The sequence below is a fragment of the Urtica dioica genome, chromosome 10 (genome assembly GCF_054948205.1).
Source record: "Urtica dioica subsp. dioica isolate 48M chromosome 10, U.dioica_male_clone48M_v1_H2, whole genome shotgun sequence".
Classification (NCBI taxonomy): Eukaryota; Viridiplantae; Streptophyta; class Magnoliopsida; order Rosales; family Urticaceae; genus Urtica; species Urtica dioica.
The window spans coordinates 16375090-16392972 of NC_142765.1; the positions used below are offsets into that span (position 1 = coordinate 16375090).

The window sequence follows — 17883 nt, forward strand, 5'->3', positions numbered from 1 at the left end:
TAGTACCTAGAATAACTTAGTCGGTAATTTCACATCACTTCCAAAGTGGAGGTTATGAGTTCAATTTCCATTGACAGCAAAATTATCCTTAAAAAAATCTTTGTAATTTGCCATTATGATCTTTTGGTTAATTTTACACCATTATGATAAGCATATCTTTTTTATTTTCAAATGATAAACTTATTTCGAAATAGAAATTTGACTATGTAAACCTAATAATACATTTAATTACTTGAAAATAATTGGTAACTAGAAAGTTACATGGATAGACTTTTTACACAAAAAGATCAAAATACCCTTAGAAACTTTTTATTTATCTATATCTCTCCAATTTCTATTTTGATTAAAATATATATTTATTATTTTATAATTTTAAGTATAAACTTTTTTCTTTTAAAAGGTAAACCTCTCTACTAAGTTTCTCTCTTTTTTTTTTTTTTTTTTTTTCAAGTCTTAAATACCAAATTTCTCTCTCTTCATTCACTTCTTTACCAAATTTCTCTCTCTCTTCATTTTTTTCATTTTCAAGTCATCTTTACCAAATTTCTCTCTCTTTATTCATTATTTTCATCTCTCTCTAATTTTAATTTGCATTTAAAATTATATTTAATATTTTACAATTCTAAACATAACTTTGGTAAACCTCTTTACTAAACTTCTCTCTCTTCATTTGTTTCTTCCCATTGCTTTGAATCTTTGCAAGGCAAGCTTTCACACTTTTAAGATACTTTGCTAGTAGTCTATGCTAATTCCATGATGATTTTAACTGTAGCTTTTTTTTTTTTTTTTTTTTTGCGTGAAAATATTCAGTAAGACATAACAGGGGATTTTTAGGACTCAGAGTGCTTGATTTCATTGTATCGCTCTCAAATCATTTTCGCTAAGTCATGTTCGTGTTCATTTTTTTTTTCCGAAGATATAAATTTATTTCTTGCGGTACATTGTTATTGATGCCAGAACTTCGTTCATGAGGATTTGTAGATTGAACTTTTTTGTTTTTTTTTTCTGCGTGAAAACTATTCAGTAAGACATAACAGAGGATTTGTAGGACTCATAATGCTTGATTTCATTTTTTCGCTCTCAACTCATTTTCGCTCAGTCATGTTCGTCTTCAATCTCATAATCACAGTGATATCTCAAACATCACTGCGATTACGATTTCGTTTTCGATTCCGATTTCGATTTCGGTCTCGATGGTGATGGATCAAGAGCAATACCCAGCCGATCACACGAGCCTTTCTTCGGAGCGGTTTTGTCAGCAATTTTGGAAAGCTGGAAGTTACGAACCTCATCAGAGCTCTAAGCTTCTCCAGTGGAGCGCAATACTCTCCTTAGTATTGCGCTAGTGCCCCACTGGAGCTCAATAAGTTACGCTATATTAGCGTGGGAAGTTATTTCCCAACAGTGCAGCGCTATTTGTAGCGCTGCACTGTTCACACGCTAAAATTTTTTTTTTTTTATTTTTATTTTTTTTTTTTTTCTTTTAGGTTATAAAATTTACCCAAATGCCCAAATTGTATATAATTACTTAATATTTACCCCTAAAATTATTTAATTTATATAAAATTTATTATTGTGCATAATTTAAAAGACAACAATATTTTAAAATACAACAATGATATTTGCACATTACAAGAAAATTATAATATTAAAACGGTCATAATCAACTAATACCAAACACAATTACATTAGCAATTTAGAAGAAAGTCAACAAAAAAACTCAAAAGACATTAAAAACACAATGCAACAAAATAAAATAACAATAGATAAACTAATATTCTGGAAGATTGGTGCCGGATCCCCCGAGACCGGTAAAATATTGAGAATATGAATCAGAAGTCGGAGGTGGTGCATGGGATTGTTGTTGTTCAAGCCTCTTTTGCATAATTTTCGCTTGTTCGGCTTGAACATATGCCCGAACCTGTGGATCTGGTATTGAACTTAAATCCCGGAACAATATTTTATTTTCTTCCTTGATTTCTTTCAATTCCAAGTGGCGTTGCCTGATAACACTTGTCTTCTTCAATTGCTCAAGAAGTTCTTTATTTCCTTCCTCAATACCACTAATTCTAGACATTATTCCATCATCCACTTTTTTTTTTAATTTGGCTTTCTTCACCCCAATCGGCCGCTCAGGAGGAGATGGATGTCTAGCAGATTCAGGAGTTGGATTTTCTGACTCTTGTGGGCAAGATGAACCTCGAGATGTTTGTCTTGCACTTGAGGCTCCATCTTGGAATTTTTCAAAATTCTTAATAATGTTCCACACATGATCAAACTTCCAACCTTTCTTGAATTTTTCATCTTGTGAAAGCAATACTTTAGCTTGATCCATCTAAAAGTTGATAAAACAATGGTTAAGTAAAAATCTAATCGTGAGAAAATAATAAACTATATTACTCACAATATCTTCAGTTGAAGCACCGCTTGGGTGTCTATTCTCAATTTGTCGAATGCATGCATGCATCTTCCTTGTAGCTTTCTCAATCACTTGAATACGGCACTGGATTGATCGCGTCGAACGCATCTCTGAATCCGGACTTTTGCCGTTGTTGTAAGCTTCCGCAACACGAGTCCAAAACTGATCGGATGATTGGTATATACCGATGATTGGGTCTTGCGAAATCTCCATGTAAACCCTACAAAGGAGTTTGTCTTCATCTCGAGAGTAATTAGAAGCTCTAGACATTTTTTTTAGTAAGGTGAGTGATGTGGTGAAATTACAACTTATGAAGGCAATATTTATAGCAAGATTCTCACGTTTCTCAACTCATTCTGACGCGATTTGACTATTCACTTACAAGATTCTCACGTTTCTCAACTCGTTCTGACGCGATTTGACTACTCACTTACAAGATTCTCACGTTTCTCAACTCCTTCTGACGCGATTTGACTACTCACTTACAAGATTCTCACGTTTCTCAACTCGTTCTGACGCGATTTGACTATTCACTTACAAGATTCTCACGTTTCTCAACTCGTTCTGACGCGATTTGACTACTCACTTACAAGATTCTCACGTTTCTCAACTCCTTCTGACGCGATTTGACTACTCACTTACAAGATTCTCACGTTTCTCAACTCGTTTCTCAGCTTTATCATTAACTTTTTCTCTATAAAATACCAATTCTATCATGAGTTTTAATACACACACTCATTCTATTCTGAATATAATACACATTCTCTCATTTTATCTCCCAAAATGAATACTAATTGGTCCTCGTCGTCTTCAAGCTCGGATGACGATTTCATTACTAGTTTGGATGAAGAGGAGGAGGCCATAACTCGTGCTATCATCAATAACAATATCTTGATTACAGAGCTTATCCGTCAACATTCAAGCCAAGTAGACATGAGAGCGGGAGGCTCAGTGCCAGGACGTGCTTTCATCAACCGTGATCGAGTGAGTGCAGACCGTCGACTATTCAATGATTACTTTTCAGAAACCCCGATGTATGATGAAGCCATGTTCCGTCGGAGATATCGGATGTCTCGCTCATTATTCCTCCGCATAAAGGATGCTGTTCAAGGTCATGACAACTACTTCGAGCAACGGGTGGATCGCGCCGGCAAACTTGGTTTGTCACCCCTTCAAAAGATAACAGCTGCATTTCGGATGCTGGCATACGGTGTTCCGGCAGATGCCACAGACGAGTACGTCAAAATAGGAGAGTCAACGGCGATTGAAAGCATGAAGAAGTTTTGCCGGGCAATCGTTGAGGTATTTTCTGAGCAATATTTAAGATCACCAACAACCAATGATATTGCTAGACTTCTGCATGTTGGTCAACAACGTGGTTTTCCAGGAATGTTAGGAAGTTTAGATTGTATGCACTGGAAATGGAAAAATTGTCCAACTGGATGGGCCGGCCAATACACGGGTCGCGGTGGAAAGCCTACTATTATACTTGAAGCTGTAGCAGATTATGATCTTTGGATATGGCATGCTTATTTTGGTATGCCAGGGAGCAATAATGATATCAATGTGCTAGATTCTTCCCATTTATTTTCCAATCTCACTCAAGGTATCGCTCCTCCTGCCCATTATGTCATACAAGGAATAGAGTATAATATGGGTTACTATTTGGCTGATAGTATATATCCAAAATGGTCAACCATCGTGCAAACTATCCGAGAGCCACGTGGCAAAAAAAAAGTATTTTGCAATGAAGCAAGAAGCGTGCAGAAAAGACGTAGAACGTGCATTCGGGGTTCTCCAACAACGATTTGAAATTGTTGCCGGACCGACACGATTTTGGAGAAAAGACGTCTTACAAGATATAATGACTGCATGCATAATTATGCATAACATGATAATTGAAGATGAACGAGATCTTAGTGCTCCAATAACAGTTGCGGGAGAAACACCACCAGCGAATGTTGAAATGGTGGGGGATGATGGCACAAGATTTGAGCAATTCGTTAATCGTTATAGACAAATAAGAGATAAAGATGCACACATCGCACTTCGGAATGCATTGATTGAGCACTTGTGGGAAGAGTATTCTAATTCCGAGTCATAATTGTTTGTGTTAAAGTTACTTTTATTTGTTGTGTTGTAGTTTGCTTTACTTTATTTTAATTGAGTTGTGTTGTAATTTTTTTTTTATTTTAATTGTATTGTGTTGTATTTTATTTTTTGTGTTGTGATTTTTATTAAATAAAATTTTATTTTATTTAATGTGAATTTATATTTATAATTATAATTAATTTATAGAGTAATATTTTACTCATTATCATAATTCTTCTAAGTTATCTAATTAGTAATAATAATAAAAAATATAAGGGTATAAGTATAAATAGGAAATAAAGGGAGACAAAATAGAGTGAAAAATAGAGTGAAAAATAGAGTTCGGTTGGAGAGAAATCACTGTTTACAGAAAAATAGAGTGAGAAATAGAGTGAGAAATAGAGTGATCGGTTGGAGATGGCCTAAAGCTAAACCTCAGAGTAAGAATTGATTTCATTGCATATCGGATTTTTTTATTTAATATATATAAAATCGCTGGTGTCTTAGCAATTTAGCAGAGATTTGTTTCTTATGTGTGAGCATAATTTTTTTTAATTGGATTTATTTATTGGGATTAATGTTTGTCAGATTGGCAAAATAATATAAATGTGCACCCGAAGTTCTTGCATTCCAATGCCACGTCACACAAGTGGGCCTTCGGTGGTTGGGTTTTGTTTATTTATATTATTTCCTTCAATTTAATGCATTTATTATCTTTGTTCTTCTCCTAAATTCTTTATTTGTTTTTTTTTAACAGCCATAGCCGAACTTCTTGACAATGCAATTGATGAGGTAAAAGCTTTAGCTGTTGGGATAAGAATTTGTGTCTCTTGATTTTTTTTTTTTTTTTTTGGTTAACTTCATTGTTCTATCTGTTTGCAGATGATTGATTAGTTGTGCCAAAAAGGAACTAAATAACGAATTTATTTAATGACAAACTTAATTACCTGTTTAGACTGTAGTTTAAACTAAACTTACCATACATAACTCCTAGTAGTCGTACATAAATGTCATGACATTGGAGATTATTTAATCCATGAATGTGTGAGGACTCTAGGCAGTGAAATAGTTCATCAATTTTTTAGGGTACAAAAATTATATTTTTCGGAGATTGAGTGTAGAAGTACAGACTGGAAATACTAAGCCAAAACGAGATTGAAATAGTTTTGTGTGAGACTTGGCTATTTTTGGAGGGTTCTAGGTCCTCGAATGCTCGTTCATCTTTGTAAGCTTTGAATTTAAAATATTTCTACAGCAATGTCTTATGTGTAATGAAAGAAAATCAATCCTTTGGTTGTAATTATACTTTTATGGTCTACTTATAAGGACTAGACTTTGAAGTATTTTGGTGTTTATTTTTTTTATGAATTAGATCCGAAATGGTGCCACTTTTGTGAGCATTGATAAAATCACAAACCCAAAAGATGGAAGCTCTGCATTGCTATTTAAAGGTATATATTGTGTATAATTATATACATATAGCAGCATTGAGCCCATATATCCTGTATATATATTGTATAAATAGCTCGAAATGGCTCGTTGCGGCAATGACTTGTGGGAAACAGAAGAAAAGGCCCTTTGAAGAAGCTGACAATTCTGAGAGTGAAATTTTAAACAGCATTGACCTGAATATGTATCTTAGAGTTCCTGTTTTTGTAATCTTGACCTTAGGCAGTTGCTAAGCTCTTTATATTTATGAAATTATCTGTTTTATATGTATATATATATATATATATATATATATATATATAATTCAATTGTAGCTCATAACTCAGTTTATACACATTGTTCTAGATGATGGTGGTGGCATGAGTCCAGAAGCTATGAGACATTGTATGAGCTTTGGCTTCACGAGCAAGAACAGGCCGTCGGATATAGGAAAATGTACGGATATAATTCATTAAAATGTTTCATATCTCAAGGATTGTTTTCTTTATCAAAGTCATATGTTATAGTGTACTGATAGACGAGTCTTTTTTTTCTTTTTAAAGATGGAAATGGCTTTAAGACGAGTACAATGAGACTCGGTGCAGATGTTATCGTCTTTAGCCGGCACTTGCACGAGAGGTATGATAGCTTTCAATATTTTTTTAATGGCTTCAAGGTTTTTGCTTCAATCACTTTACTGTTCCTTTTTTTTTGTCTAATAGTGGATAATGCTTGTAGTAATATTTATAGCTTGTGAGTTCTTTGAGCAAATATATTTTCTGTGTATGTAGAAATTTATGGCTTAAGCATTTATCAAACACAGGCTAGATTTTCAACTCTTTTTTATGTTTTTTTTACATTCCCAATGTGAAATAGCATGTTTTCAAATTATTACCTTTTTTTTTACAATTAGCAGCATAGTAACTCAAAACATCGGTCTTCTCTCGTATTCGTTCCTGAGAAAAGAAGGCTATGACAGAATCGTCGTACCTATGGTGAGCTTCATCGTCAAACTTGATCTTATTACAAGTTTAATCATATATCTCAAGCACACTGTGTGTACGTTAATTCATTTCTTGAGTAGTACTGCAAGCTAGACTAATGCTCTGTAAATTCGGTTTCAGGTTCATTGCGAGTACAATATCTCAACTGATAAATTTGATTTCTTGAATGGTAAAGAGCATTTTATGTCCAATCTGTCAACGCTGTTGAAGTGGTCTCCTTATTCTACGGAATCCGAGCTTCTTCAGCAAGTAGGCAGTTACATGATATAGATGTATCACTTGTTCCTTCATAGACAAGCAAACTCATGGGACTCTTTTATTATCTGTCGTAGTTCAATGACATTGGGGACCATGGTACCAAAGTTATGGTCTATAACTTGTGGCTCGCCGATGATAACATTGAAGAACTAGACCACGAAACAGACCCGAAGGTTAAAAATTTGGTCCTTTCATTTTTTTATATTTATTTATATCACAACATTATGAAATGCTGAGAGTTTTTCACCTTTGATGAGACGCGTCACAGGATATTCGTCTTAGAGGCGATGCTAAACAAATCGAATCCTCTTGGAATAAGTCAAACGACAAGCATATTGCAAACAGATTCTCTTCTTCTCTACGCGTAAGCCTGATGTAGAAAAAAAAAAATCTTCTTGGGTGAATCGGACGATGGGCTAGCGAAAAAAAAGTTTTTAGTTAACATAAGTTTCCTTGTCGTTCACAGGCTTACCTGTCCATTTTGTATCTGCGGTTACCAGAGAGCTTCAAAATCATTCTTCGAGGGGAGGTAGTTAAACATCACAATATTGCCGATGATCTCAAACACCTGAAATACATCTTGTATAAACCGAAAATCCGTGAAAAGGTCCGTCTTTTTTTTCTTTTTTTTTCAGCAAAAGTTTGTGGATTAAAAATAGATCTGTTTCAGGTTCAAGTTATTACTACGATTGGATTCCATAAAGAAGCCCCACAAGTCAACATCCACGGGTTTAATGTCTACTACAAAAACCGGTTAATTCTAGTATGTCACATATATTTACTGTCAAAATCGTTTCTCTATATTTCTCTGTACACTTACATCTTCTTTTTTTTGTTGGTTCAGCCATTTTGGCGGGTTGTTGGCTTTTCATCCGGTAGACGGGGCATCGTGGGTGAGTAAAAGGCTCTCTCTCGCATAGATTTATGTTAGGATTTGATGCAAAAAAAATGTCAGGATTTAAGGGATATGCGATTCATAATGTTAGTAGAAATAATCAGGGGTTGAATAATAGAATGGTTGAAATATGTTCATACGTCATATATTCTCAGGCGTTTTGGAAGCAAACTACATCGAACCAACGCACAACAAGCAAGATTTCGAGAAGACTTCGCTCTTTCAAAAACTCGAAACCCGGTTGAGGGACATGCAATATGAATACTGGTGAGTAAATTTTCATTGGGTTAAATCAGACCGAATTTGTAGTTTTGTGATGTATTTAGGCTTTTTTATTTTATTTATTATTTTAGTCGAGTCATTTTAGATTCTTTGTTACTTTATTTTAGGGACTTCCATCATCAATTGCTCATCGAGAATCACAAGCGTAAAACACCAAAAACAAAAACAGTGCAGTCGATTTCAAGCTCTCCAGTGGTGACACCCACATTGAATCAGAACCCTTCTCCAAGTGTATGAGCTTTAGTTTACCTTCACGGGATTTTTAGATCTGTTTTTTTTTTTTTTTTAAATCTTGTTTACGCGTACTTAGTATTTTTATTTTCTTCTTACAATAGTAAGGTTTATTAATTTATGTTTATATTGTAGCTTGAACAAGTTATCGGCATAAATCAGCAAGATAATGAAGAGGCGGTGAACTTGATATTTGAAAACCAAAGCCTACATGCAAAGTCAGTGCTCTACACACAAGTTTATATCTGTTTTTTTAAACTATTTACAATTGATGTTGCTTGGTGCCCAAGAAAGGTCCTTGATTTAGAGTCATTTCTACATTTGCAGATGCTTGAGGTACGAGAAAGAGGAAGAGGTATATATGATCAAGGTATGTTAAGAAAAATGTATAGCGTAAGATCAATGATTCTCGTGTTATTTTCTTAAGATTATTCTGTTTTTTTTTTTTTTTTCATTTTGTGCAATATTTTTAACATGATTGAATATGCGTTGCATACTTATAGGCGAAAATTGTTTTGTTTATGGCTGGTTTTTTTTTTTCATATAGATGAAAAGGGAAAGAGGAACTTAATTCAGTTGATTTCTGTTTATTTGCAGGTGGAACAACTTAAAGCCGAGTTGGAAGAAATCGAAAAGAATTACGTTCAATTGTTGGGAGTGTTTGAGGCAATGGAAACAACCGAGTCTGAAAATGTTTAACGACGAAGATATATATTTCACCTTGCTATGTTAGACTCCATCGCCCCTTTTTTTTTTGCCTTTTATATATGATCAAGGTTTGTCATTTATATCGCAAACGTAAAACTAAAAGGCTTTCATTTAGGGGGGCTAATTACTGATGTAAATAACGGAAACCTCAAACAGCTGAGAAGCTTAGCCTAGTACTTTCACATGCAACAACTAGTAAAGGAATAGTTATTATCGATTTTTGTCCTTTTTTTTAGGAAAAATTGTACAAAATAGTTATTTGAAACTTATTGATTAGCAAAATAACCAAAGTTTTAACTTTTCAGCAAAGTAATCGAATTTATATTTTCCAAAAAAAATTTATAATCAAGATTAAAATTTTTGACAATTATTATAAGCAATTTCACTTTCAAAAAAATTACTCTTGGGGTCAAAAAAAAAATTTGAAACCAGATTATTGCACATTTTTGTTATTTCACTAAATTAAGATAAATTTTGACTATTTTACAAATCCACAACTTTAAATTGACTAGCTTTTTTTTTTCTTTCTACGCACATGTGAAAGCTCCAAGTATTTTTGTGGCGAGAAATCAGATCACTTTAGTCTTTGGACACATTCTGAACGGAGGAGAAAACTCTTCTTTTTTTTTTTTTTAAGTTGTGATGTCTATATTTGGATATTTGAGTTGGCAATAGTGTGCCCATACGCTTTAAGTTAGAAATCTTTTTCAAGGACTGTTTGACTGAAACAAAGAATCTTTATGGCACAACAATATAGTTAATAATATCATTAAGTAGGGTAAACGTGTTCCACGAACACTATTTTTTTTTTTTTTTTTTTTGCTCACACAGCGCACACTAATTTGAGATCGTAACTTCATCTTGGGTCACATATGGCACAAAAAAAAAAGAACTTGAGATCGTAACATCATCTTGGGTCACATATGGGACAAGTCCTCTTAAAAAAAATAAAAAAAATAACAGTTGTCGTTAAATAGTTTAGGTTATGCTCTGTCTACTAGTGGATCATATATAGGTTATATTTATTTACGGATGAATGTGGTTCATGGGTGAGAAGATTTGAGAGAACAAAAAAAAAAATAGGCTTTGAGGAAATTGAGGGGAATAAAAGATGAATTTGAGACCAAGAATTAAGATTAAAAAAAAAATTGTTTTTTTGGAATAATTCAATTTTACATCATACATCATATATCATATTATCAATTCATCAATTACATTGAACAATTAAGCACAAATTACAAGATATAATCTTGAAACATCAATATTGCGTTTCTTAAGTATTGAACACTCGTCCTCTCGCAGAAATCATCTCACAGAGAAGAGGTCTTGCAAATAATGTTATTTTAAAGCGGAAGAAATTATCATCAATATAAAGGAATACAAGGGTAAAACTAGAAATACGCATTATTTTTCTAAGACACAATTTTTAGAATTAAAGCTAAAAAACCATGTCATAGTTTGGCCCAATTTGCAATCTTAGTCTGGCACTATGTGGGTGTTCATGAAAACCGCTAAACTGAATAATCCGATCATCCAAACCAAACCGCATTTTTTTTAAATCACCTCATTAAAATCCGATGAAATTTGGGTTGTAACCAACCCAATCCGCAATTGTTTCGGGTTGGTTTAGTTTTTTTTTATAGTCGTGAGTTAAACCAAACCAACCCGATGGTGCTAATCCTTTAATTTTTTTTAAGATTTTAAATATTTTATATGTAGTATAATAATATTAGAGTAAATGCCGGTAAAAATACCTATTGTTTTCGGTTTCATCCAGTTTGCTACCTAAACTTTTTTTCCCACCGGAAAACTACCTAATCTCACTATTTTGTGTTGCCGTTACTACAAGAACCAATTTTAAGGTCAGAATATAACGGCTCATTAAAACAATTAAATGAAAAACAAATAAATGAAAAACAAAGAAATTGAATTAAAAGCGAGTTCTCATTAAAACAAAGAGCCAGAATTCAAAAAAAAAAAAAAAAAAAAAAAAAGAGCGCGACGAAACGAACAGAAATTCCCAAATCAGAAACCACAATGGAGGAAGAGTCACAACCAGTCGACGTTGAAGATGCCGAGCTCGTAGAGGAGGAGTATCGCGACCAGGGAGAGCACGTAGATGATTTGCAGAACACGAAGGAGCCTCAACAATGGTGGGCCGCCGTGAACCAGATCTGTAACGACGTCGGAGGTGAGAACTCTGATGGATATAGGGATGAGAGTGACCTTGAAAGCTTGCATAGCGACGGTGACGAAGATGACGAGGTCAATCAGACGAGGAAGACGAGCAAGGAGTTCAACCCGCGTGGAAGTCTTTCCAATTTCAAGTTTGTCCTAGGTATGGAATTTCCCACAATGGATAATCTGAGGAAGATACTGAAAGAGGAGTTCATAAAATTTAACAGGGAAATGAAGTACGTTTTTAACGACTCGAAACGAGTCAGAGCCAAATGTCTAGGGCTAGGTTGCAAATGGGTTTTGTATGCTAGAGTTCTGAATTCGGACAAGAAGACGGTGAGGATTAATACGCTAGTTGATAAGCACGACTGCGGTATTGTCTTCGATAACAAGCACGTGACAAGTACCTGGCTTGCCAATCACTTCTTGGAGGAATTCAGGCTCAACCCGAATTTGGACTATAAGAATTTCAAGGAAATAGCTTCTGCGGCAAAGTACTGCAATGTGTCACCGAATGTGTTCTACAAAGCAAAGAAGGCAGCAAGAGATGCTTTAGAGGGACCAGTGAGTGACCAGTACCGGATTCTGGATGATTATTGCAAGCAACTAACAGCAACAAATCCAGGTTCCACTGCCCTATTGAAAACAAATATGGTTGGTGATAAAAGGGTTTTTGAGAGAGTTTACATTTGCCTGAAAGCGTGCAAGGACGGATTCAATAAGGGTTGCAGGCCCTTGATCTGTTTTGATGGGTCTTTTTTGAAGGGCTATTGTAAGGGTATGTTGCTAGCTGCTGTTGGCATCGATCCGAATAACTCTCAGTTTCCAATTGCGTTTGCTATAGTGGAGAAGGAAAATACACAAACGTGGACCTGGTTTATGATGCTTTTGCGCGAAGATCTTCAGATTATGAATTCGACCGGATTCACTATGATGAGTGACCGACAAAAAGGTTTAGCAAAGGCTTTAGCTGATGTGTTTCCAGGAGCAGAATTCAGGTTTTGTGTTAGGCATCTACATTCCAATTTCAAGGCCAAACATGCTGGATTGTATCTTAAGCAATTGTTGTGGGCGTGTGCAAAGGCAACTACAGAGCCAGAATTCAAAAGAAGGATGCAATTGCTTAAAGATGAGGATGTGAATGCACATGAGTGGCTATTGCAAAAGAATCCAACTGAATGGAGCAAATCACATTTCAGAACCAATGCGAAATGTGATATGCTCTTGAACAACCTTTGTGAAAGCTTCAATTCAGCCATATTGCCTGCAAGAGACAAGCCGATCATCACACTGTTGGAGAAAATCAGGTTTTGGATGATGTGTAGATTTGAAACAAAGAGACAAGGTGTCCAGAAATGGCTTGAACCAGTTGGACCTCGGATACTTGCGTTGATGGAGACGTACAAGAACACGGCTCGGTATTGTCAAAGCACATTGGCTGGTAATGCAAAGTTCCAGGTATGATGTTTTATCATGAAATCTTATTGGTGTTTTAATGATTTGGGAATCATAAAATCTGATTTTAGTTTGTTTCTATGCTGTGAAGGTTACCTTATTTGGAACAGAGTCTTTTGTGGTTGATTTGAGGACAAAAACTTGCACATGTCGATCTTTTCAGCTTAATGGTATACCATGCCCACATGCTTTGACCTGTATTTGGGCGTCGGGTTTGAATAGAATGGACTATATCGATGATTGGTATAAGAAGGAGGCTTATATGGCAGCGTACAGTGGCATAATTCAACCAATGACGAGTCCTGATAAATGGCCTGAAACTGGATGCAACCCCATCGAACCACCACCAGAGATTGCACTGCCAGGCAGACCAAAGAAGGCTAGAAATAAAAGCAATGACGAACCACCACCAGGATTTGAGCCAAGTGAACCGCTACCTCCTCCGACAAAGCACTCTAGGAAGGGCCAAGTGAATCATTGCAGCAAATGTGGCCAAACTGGACATTCACGAGTCACTTGTCAGAATTCAGGAGCTAAGCAGGTTAGTTAGTTGTTTTATGTGCGTTTGTTTATGTCTTATTTTTGTCTACTTAAGTTTTGACACACTTGTATGACAGATCACACAAGGAAGAAAGAGAGGGCGGCCAAAGAAGGATAATCTCTCTGCCGAGACTGTGAAAAGAATGAATCGGAAGACCAGACAGAACACAAGGGCAAAAGAGAACTAAAACCATGTTTATGTATTGGCCGTTGTTTATGTATTTTCATGTCTCTGTTTAGGCCTTTTTTTGTGCAACTAAAACCAAAACAGTATTGGCCTTTGTTTATGTCTTTTAATGTCTCTGTGTAGCATGCTTGTTTACACAAGCATATCAGAACACAAGCATTTTTCTCTGTTAATGCATTAATGTCTCTGTGTAGCATACTTGTTTACACAAGCATATCAGAACACACGCATTTTTCTCTGTTAATGCCTCTGATATTATTGGCATTTTTCTCTGATTACACAAGCATATCAGAACACACACATTACACAACCATTTTCTGATTACATTAATACCAATTCTCATTACACAAGCATAACAGAACACATGCTTTTTAGTTCACACCAGAAGCTAAGCACATTAAACACCCAAAATCTTATTAAACACACACATACTCGCATCTTTTTAGTTCACAAAAGAAGCACACACATGATACCAAAAAACATACAAAACATCATCACACATGCTATCCTAGTTCCAAAATAATTCCAGGTTATCCTATTCGACATTTGTTCTGCGTGCTTCTCCAATTCCAATTCCAGGTTGTCTAACGCTTGATATGCTTGCTTCTTCTCCAATTCCAACTCATTTATACGTCTAAGTAGACCTGGAATTATCTCCTTCGATCGGTAGCACATTTCAGGGTCAATCCAGAAAAAATTCGTGCACCCACCTTCACTCTAACAAACGAAAAAATATACCACATTCAGTGTCAATCCAACCAGAAATGTCAACCAGAAACGAAAAAATCACAAGCACAAAATGACCATAAAAAACTTACAGCTTTCTTGTAGCAGCTACTGAATCTCCTGCCGGGGTTCAAGTTAGTCCATGACGTTCTCTGAACCAATGGAACACCACACCTGCAAGTCCCCTCGGCTCTGGACGAAAAAGTGGAAGTCGTGAGAAATTGGTCTCTTTTCTGCGATTCTCGTGGTCGACTCGATGCGCGATTCGAACTTCTGCTGCTACATGTAGACGACGACGAAAATTGATGCTCGTTCATTATCGCGGAGAGGAGAAGAAATATAATCAGAAGAGAAATTGAATCAGAAGCGAAAAACCTAGGGTTTTCAAATTTCTTTGTTTTTTCCCCTTTTATAATCGAATTCTTTGATTTGGGATTTATATTTAGTTTTTTTCCCCTTTTATAATCGAATTATTTGTTTACAATTTAACCCAATTCATTTCACTTCGATACATGTGGACTTCTGTTACACTAAACGGTTCTTGTAGTAACGGCAACGCAAAATAGTGAGATTAGGTAGTTTTCCCGTGGAAAAAAAAGTTTAGGTAGCAAATTGGATGAAACCGAAAACAATAGGTATTTTTACCGGCATTTACTCATAATATTATAATGAAATCAAATAATACTTAGTATCATGTTTTATTAGTTGCAAATACATGAAGATTTGGTAATTATTTATTTTAATATGTAAACTTTTTTAAGAATTTTGATTTTATTTGACATAACGTGTTAGATATAATATATATATATATATATATATATATATATATATATATATATGATTTTCATTCAAATTATAAAGTCATTTATCGAGAATTATAATCCGAAAAAATCAACTCAAACCAACCCGATTATTTTTAGGTTGTTTTGTTTTGGTTTTACCTTTCAATCGGATTTGTTTCGGATTTGTTTGAATTTTAAAATTAAAAAAAATTAATTGTAGCACGTCAAAAAACCAACTAACCTGTAACCCGATTACATCCCTATGTGCACCATGTCATATTTCCTTCTTTGAAAAGTATATCCAGCGAACGACATCAATAACCGAAGCGACACATTAGTTTTGCTCTACTTGTCGTTTGGCTTAGGGTTTTACCTCAGAAAACAGAGCGTTAGGGTTTTGTGGGAACTGTGAACTGTGAACTGATTCTGTGAGAGTGGGAACTATAGGGGACGAGCCTCGCCGGAGTTTTGCGACGAACCTCGCCTGATTTTTGCGACGAACCTCGGTAACCAAAAAAAATATCATTCTTCAATTCCGATTCGTCTTGAATGTTTGGCTGTTTATGTATGTACGTGTGTAAACATTCCTTTGTGAGAAACCAACACCTTTTATTCTCTCAAGTTTTTATTCCTTTTTTATTTGTGTGTGTTTGTTTTAACGAGCGTAATATTTTACAGTGAATCATGCTATTACTCTCGATTTGGTGTAAAATAGCTTAATCATATCGGATATATTGTTGAAATCTATGACTTTCGGTATGAGAATATTGCTGTAGGAAAACTGTGAAATTTGAACTTAGATAACTAAAATTCAAAATCCTGGCAGTCATTGTATCGACTTTTTAACCAATTTTTTAATTTTTTTTTTTATGGTCTTATTTCTCGGCGTCTGAGTGTTTGATTTTCTGTATATTCGCTTTTATTTCTTGCTACTGAATCTTGCTGGCAGATCTGACCTTGTAAATAGTGAGTCTTAAAACTGGTGTTTGGTATGTTGTTTGATATTGATTGTGAATCAATGTGCTAATCCTAAAACCCTAAAACCTCAGCAGTGAACAGTTTTTTCGATTTCCAAATCCATTTCTGAAATGGCTCTTTACTCTCTTGTCCGGCGAGCTTCCTCGTCCGTGGTTCCCCTCGCGATCCGCGTCGCTGGGTCTCAAAGGTCTTTTCACGCCTTCCGATCTCTTCAGACCGGAATTCTCGGCCGGAGCTTCGTTCCGTCGGCCATGCGATTCTCGTCGGCCAAACGACCCGCTGACCAGAATCTCCTCAATATCCTCCAATCCGAGATCGATTGCGCCGACGAAGCAGAGGGCCAAAATGTTGTAAGTTTTTTTTTTAAGTATTGTAGTTGAGTTTTGTAGCTGAATAGGAGTTTAAGTCAATGTTATTAAGTAATATTTTAAAAGTAACTCGTGATCTCGAAGCGAAGTAGATTTTTTTCTTCCCGACAGGTTTATGATAAATTTCATGGTCTATTGTGGGAGGTAGGTAGACGAAATCCCGGAGAGGTTTCCTTTTGAAATCGAGGACAACCTGGGAGAGAGGACTGTGATTTTAACAAGAAAGTCGGGAGACGAAACCATCAAAATCGAAGCTGACATACCCAATCTTGCGATGGAAGGCGAGGGAGAGGCTGAGGATAAGGATAATGAGAGCTCTAACGATTTGAGTATTCCTTTAGTCGTAAGCGTTTCCAAATCGAGTAGACTTGAACTAGAATTCGGCATCACTGCCTTCCCCGGCGGCGAGTACTCCATTGATAGCTTGTCGATTAAGAAGCCCGAGAGCTCCGATGAACAGCTTGCGTACGAAGGACCCGATTTTAAGTAAGAATTTATTCTTCATTCACTCATTTGCCTTTGAATTGAAATTGTCAGCCAAATATTTTTTTTTTTTTGCTCAGTGATTTGGACGAGAACTTCCAGAAGGCTTTCTACACCTATCTTGAAACTCGAGGGGTTGATGCGAACGCTGTGACATTCCTTCACGGTTACATGGTTGCCAAGGAAGGGAAAGAGTACAAGAATTGGCTGAATAACCTCAAGAGCTTTGTTGAGCACTAAAAACAAGCTGGGTGTTAGCAGTACTTTTTTCTTTTTCTTTTTTTTTTTTTTGGTTTTCGTATCATGTACTCGGGAGAGATAGGTCCGAAGAAAAACCCGTTCAATGATTTGTTGTTAGGATCTGTTTAACACATTGATCCACTTCAGAAGACAATTAATTTAAATAAATAAATGAAATATGGGTTGAGATTCTTTTCAATGTTGCAATTATAAATTATGTTATATTGGTAATTATAAATTATGTTATATTGATAAGTGAGAAGAGGGATTACGAAAATAAAAGAGATAGCTTGAATGATAATACATAAAAGAGAAATACAATAGTCTGGGTATATATAATCCTAATAAAAAAAATGAAAATGAAAATAATCTAAAATAAATATAATAATGATAATGATTGTTAAGCCGTTTTTTATACCTAACGTTCGTGGACACATGGCGTGTTTGGATTGGTCGCGCGCGTAGTCTCGGGTCGGCCCAAATTACTTTTCAAGAGTCCAAAGGGTTCGAGGAAGTTCGGGACAAGGCTCAAAACGTCGAAGAGCTTCAGAGGATCTTAGAATCGCAAAGAGGGAAATAATATTTCGCCTGGTTCTTCGTCGGGAATGCGTTCTTCGTCCTTGATTCCTA

At 35.5% G+C, this 17883-nt stretch overlaps 4 protein-coding genes across 6 annotated transcripts; 3 read left to right on the plus strand and 1 right to left on the minus strand.

Moving 5' to 3' along the window:
- Positions 1 to 847: 847 nt before the first annotated feature.
- On the plus strand, positions 848 to 9524 carry LOC149383565 (protein MICRORCHIDIA 6-like). Its single transcript, XM_089628772.1, has 19 exons — positions 848 to 1299; positions 4933 to 4950; positions 5099 to 5173; positions 5268 to 5302; positions 5883 to 5961; positions 6305 to 6394; positions 6502 to 6577; positions 6855 to 6933; positions 7063 to 7191; positions 7275 to 7373; positions 7469 to 7564; positions 7667 to 7807; positions 7871 to 7963; positions 8045 to 8093; positions 8251 to 8362; positions 8485 to 8608; positions 8744 to 8826; positions 8936 to 8978; positions 9206 to 9524. Exons 1-19 carry the CDS (start codon positions 1194 to 1196, stop codon positions 9305 to 9307), a joined length of 1629 nt encoding a protein of 542 aa, XP_089484898.1. The 5' UTR covers positions 848 to 1193; the 3' UTR covers positions 9308 to 9524.
- LOC149383566 (uncharacterized) lies at positions 1678 to 2771 on the minus strand. The gene is made up of 2 exons (XM_089629431.1): positions 2405 to 2771; positions 1678 to 2335 (listed from the first exon to the last, which is right to left on the minus strand). The coding sequence occupies exons 1-2, from the start codon at positions 2687 to 2689 to the stop codon at positions 1772 to 1774; spliced, it is 849 nt and encodes a 282-aa protein (XP_089485557.1). The 5' UTR covers positions 2690 to 2771; the 3' UTR covers positions 1678 to 1771.
- A 1829-nt stretch (positions 9525 to 11353) lies between the features above and the next one.
- On the plus strand, positions 11354 to 13677 carry LOC149383567 (uncharacterized). Its single transcript, XM_089627836.1, has 3 exons — positions 11354 to 12952; positions 13041 to 13490; positions 13567 to 13677. Exons 1-3 carry the CDS (start codon positions 11354 to 11356, stop codon positions 13675 to 13677), a joined length of 2160 nt encoding a protein of 719 aa, XP_089483962.1.
- Positions 13678 to 15574: 1897 nt separating this feature from the next.
- LOC149383568 (uncharacterized protein At2g39795, mitochondrial-like) lies at positions 15575 to 17452 on the plus strand. 3 transcript variants are annotated; one of them, XM_089628296.1, is made up of 4 exons: positions 15575 to 15690; positions 16234 to 16512; positions 16679 to 17016; positions 17094 to 17452. In XM_089628296.1, exons 2-4 carry the CDS (start codon positions 16273 to 16275, stop codon positions 17251 to 17253), a joined length of 738 nt encoding a protein of 245 aa, XP_089484422.1. In that variant the 5' UTR covers positions 15575 to 15690; positions 16234 to 16272; the 3' UTR covers positions 17254 to 17452. The 3 variants fall into 3 exon arrangements, with proteins under 3 accessions (XP_089484422.1, XP_089484424.1, XP_089484423.1); XM_089628298.1 differs by having other exon boundaries at positions 16234 to 16509; XM_089628297.1 differs by having other exon boundaries at positions 16237 to 16512.
- The last annotated feature ends 431 nt before the right edge of the window (positions 17453 to 17883 follow it).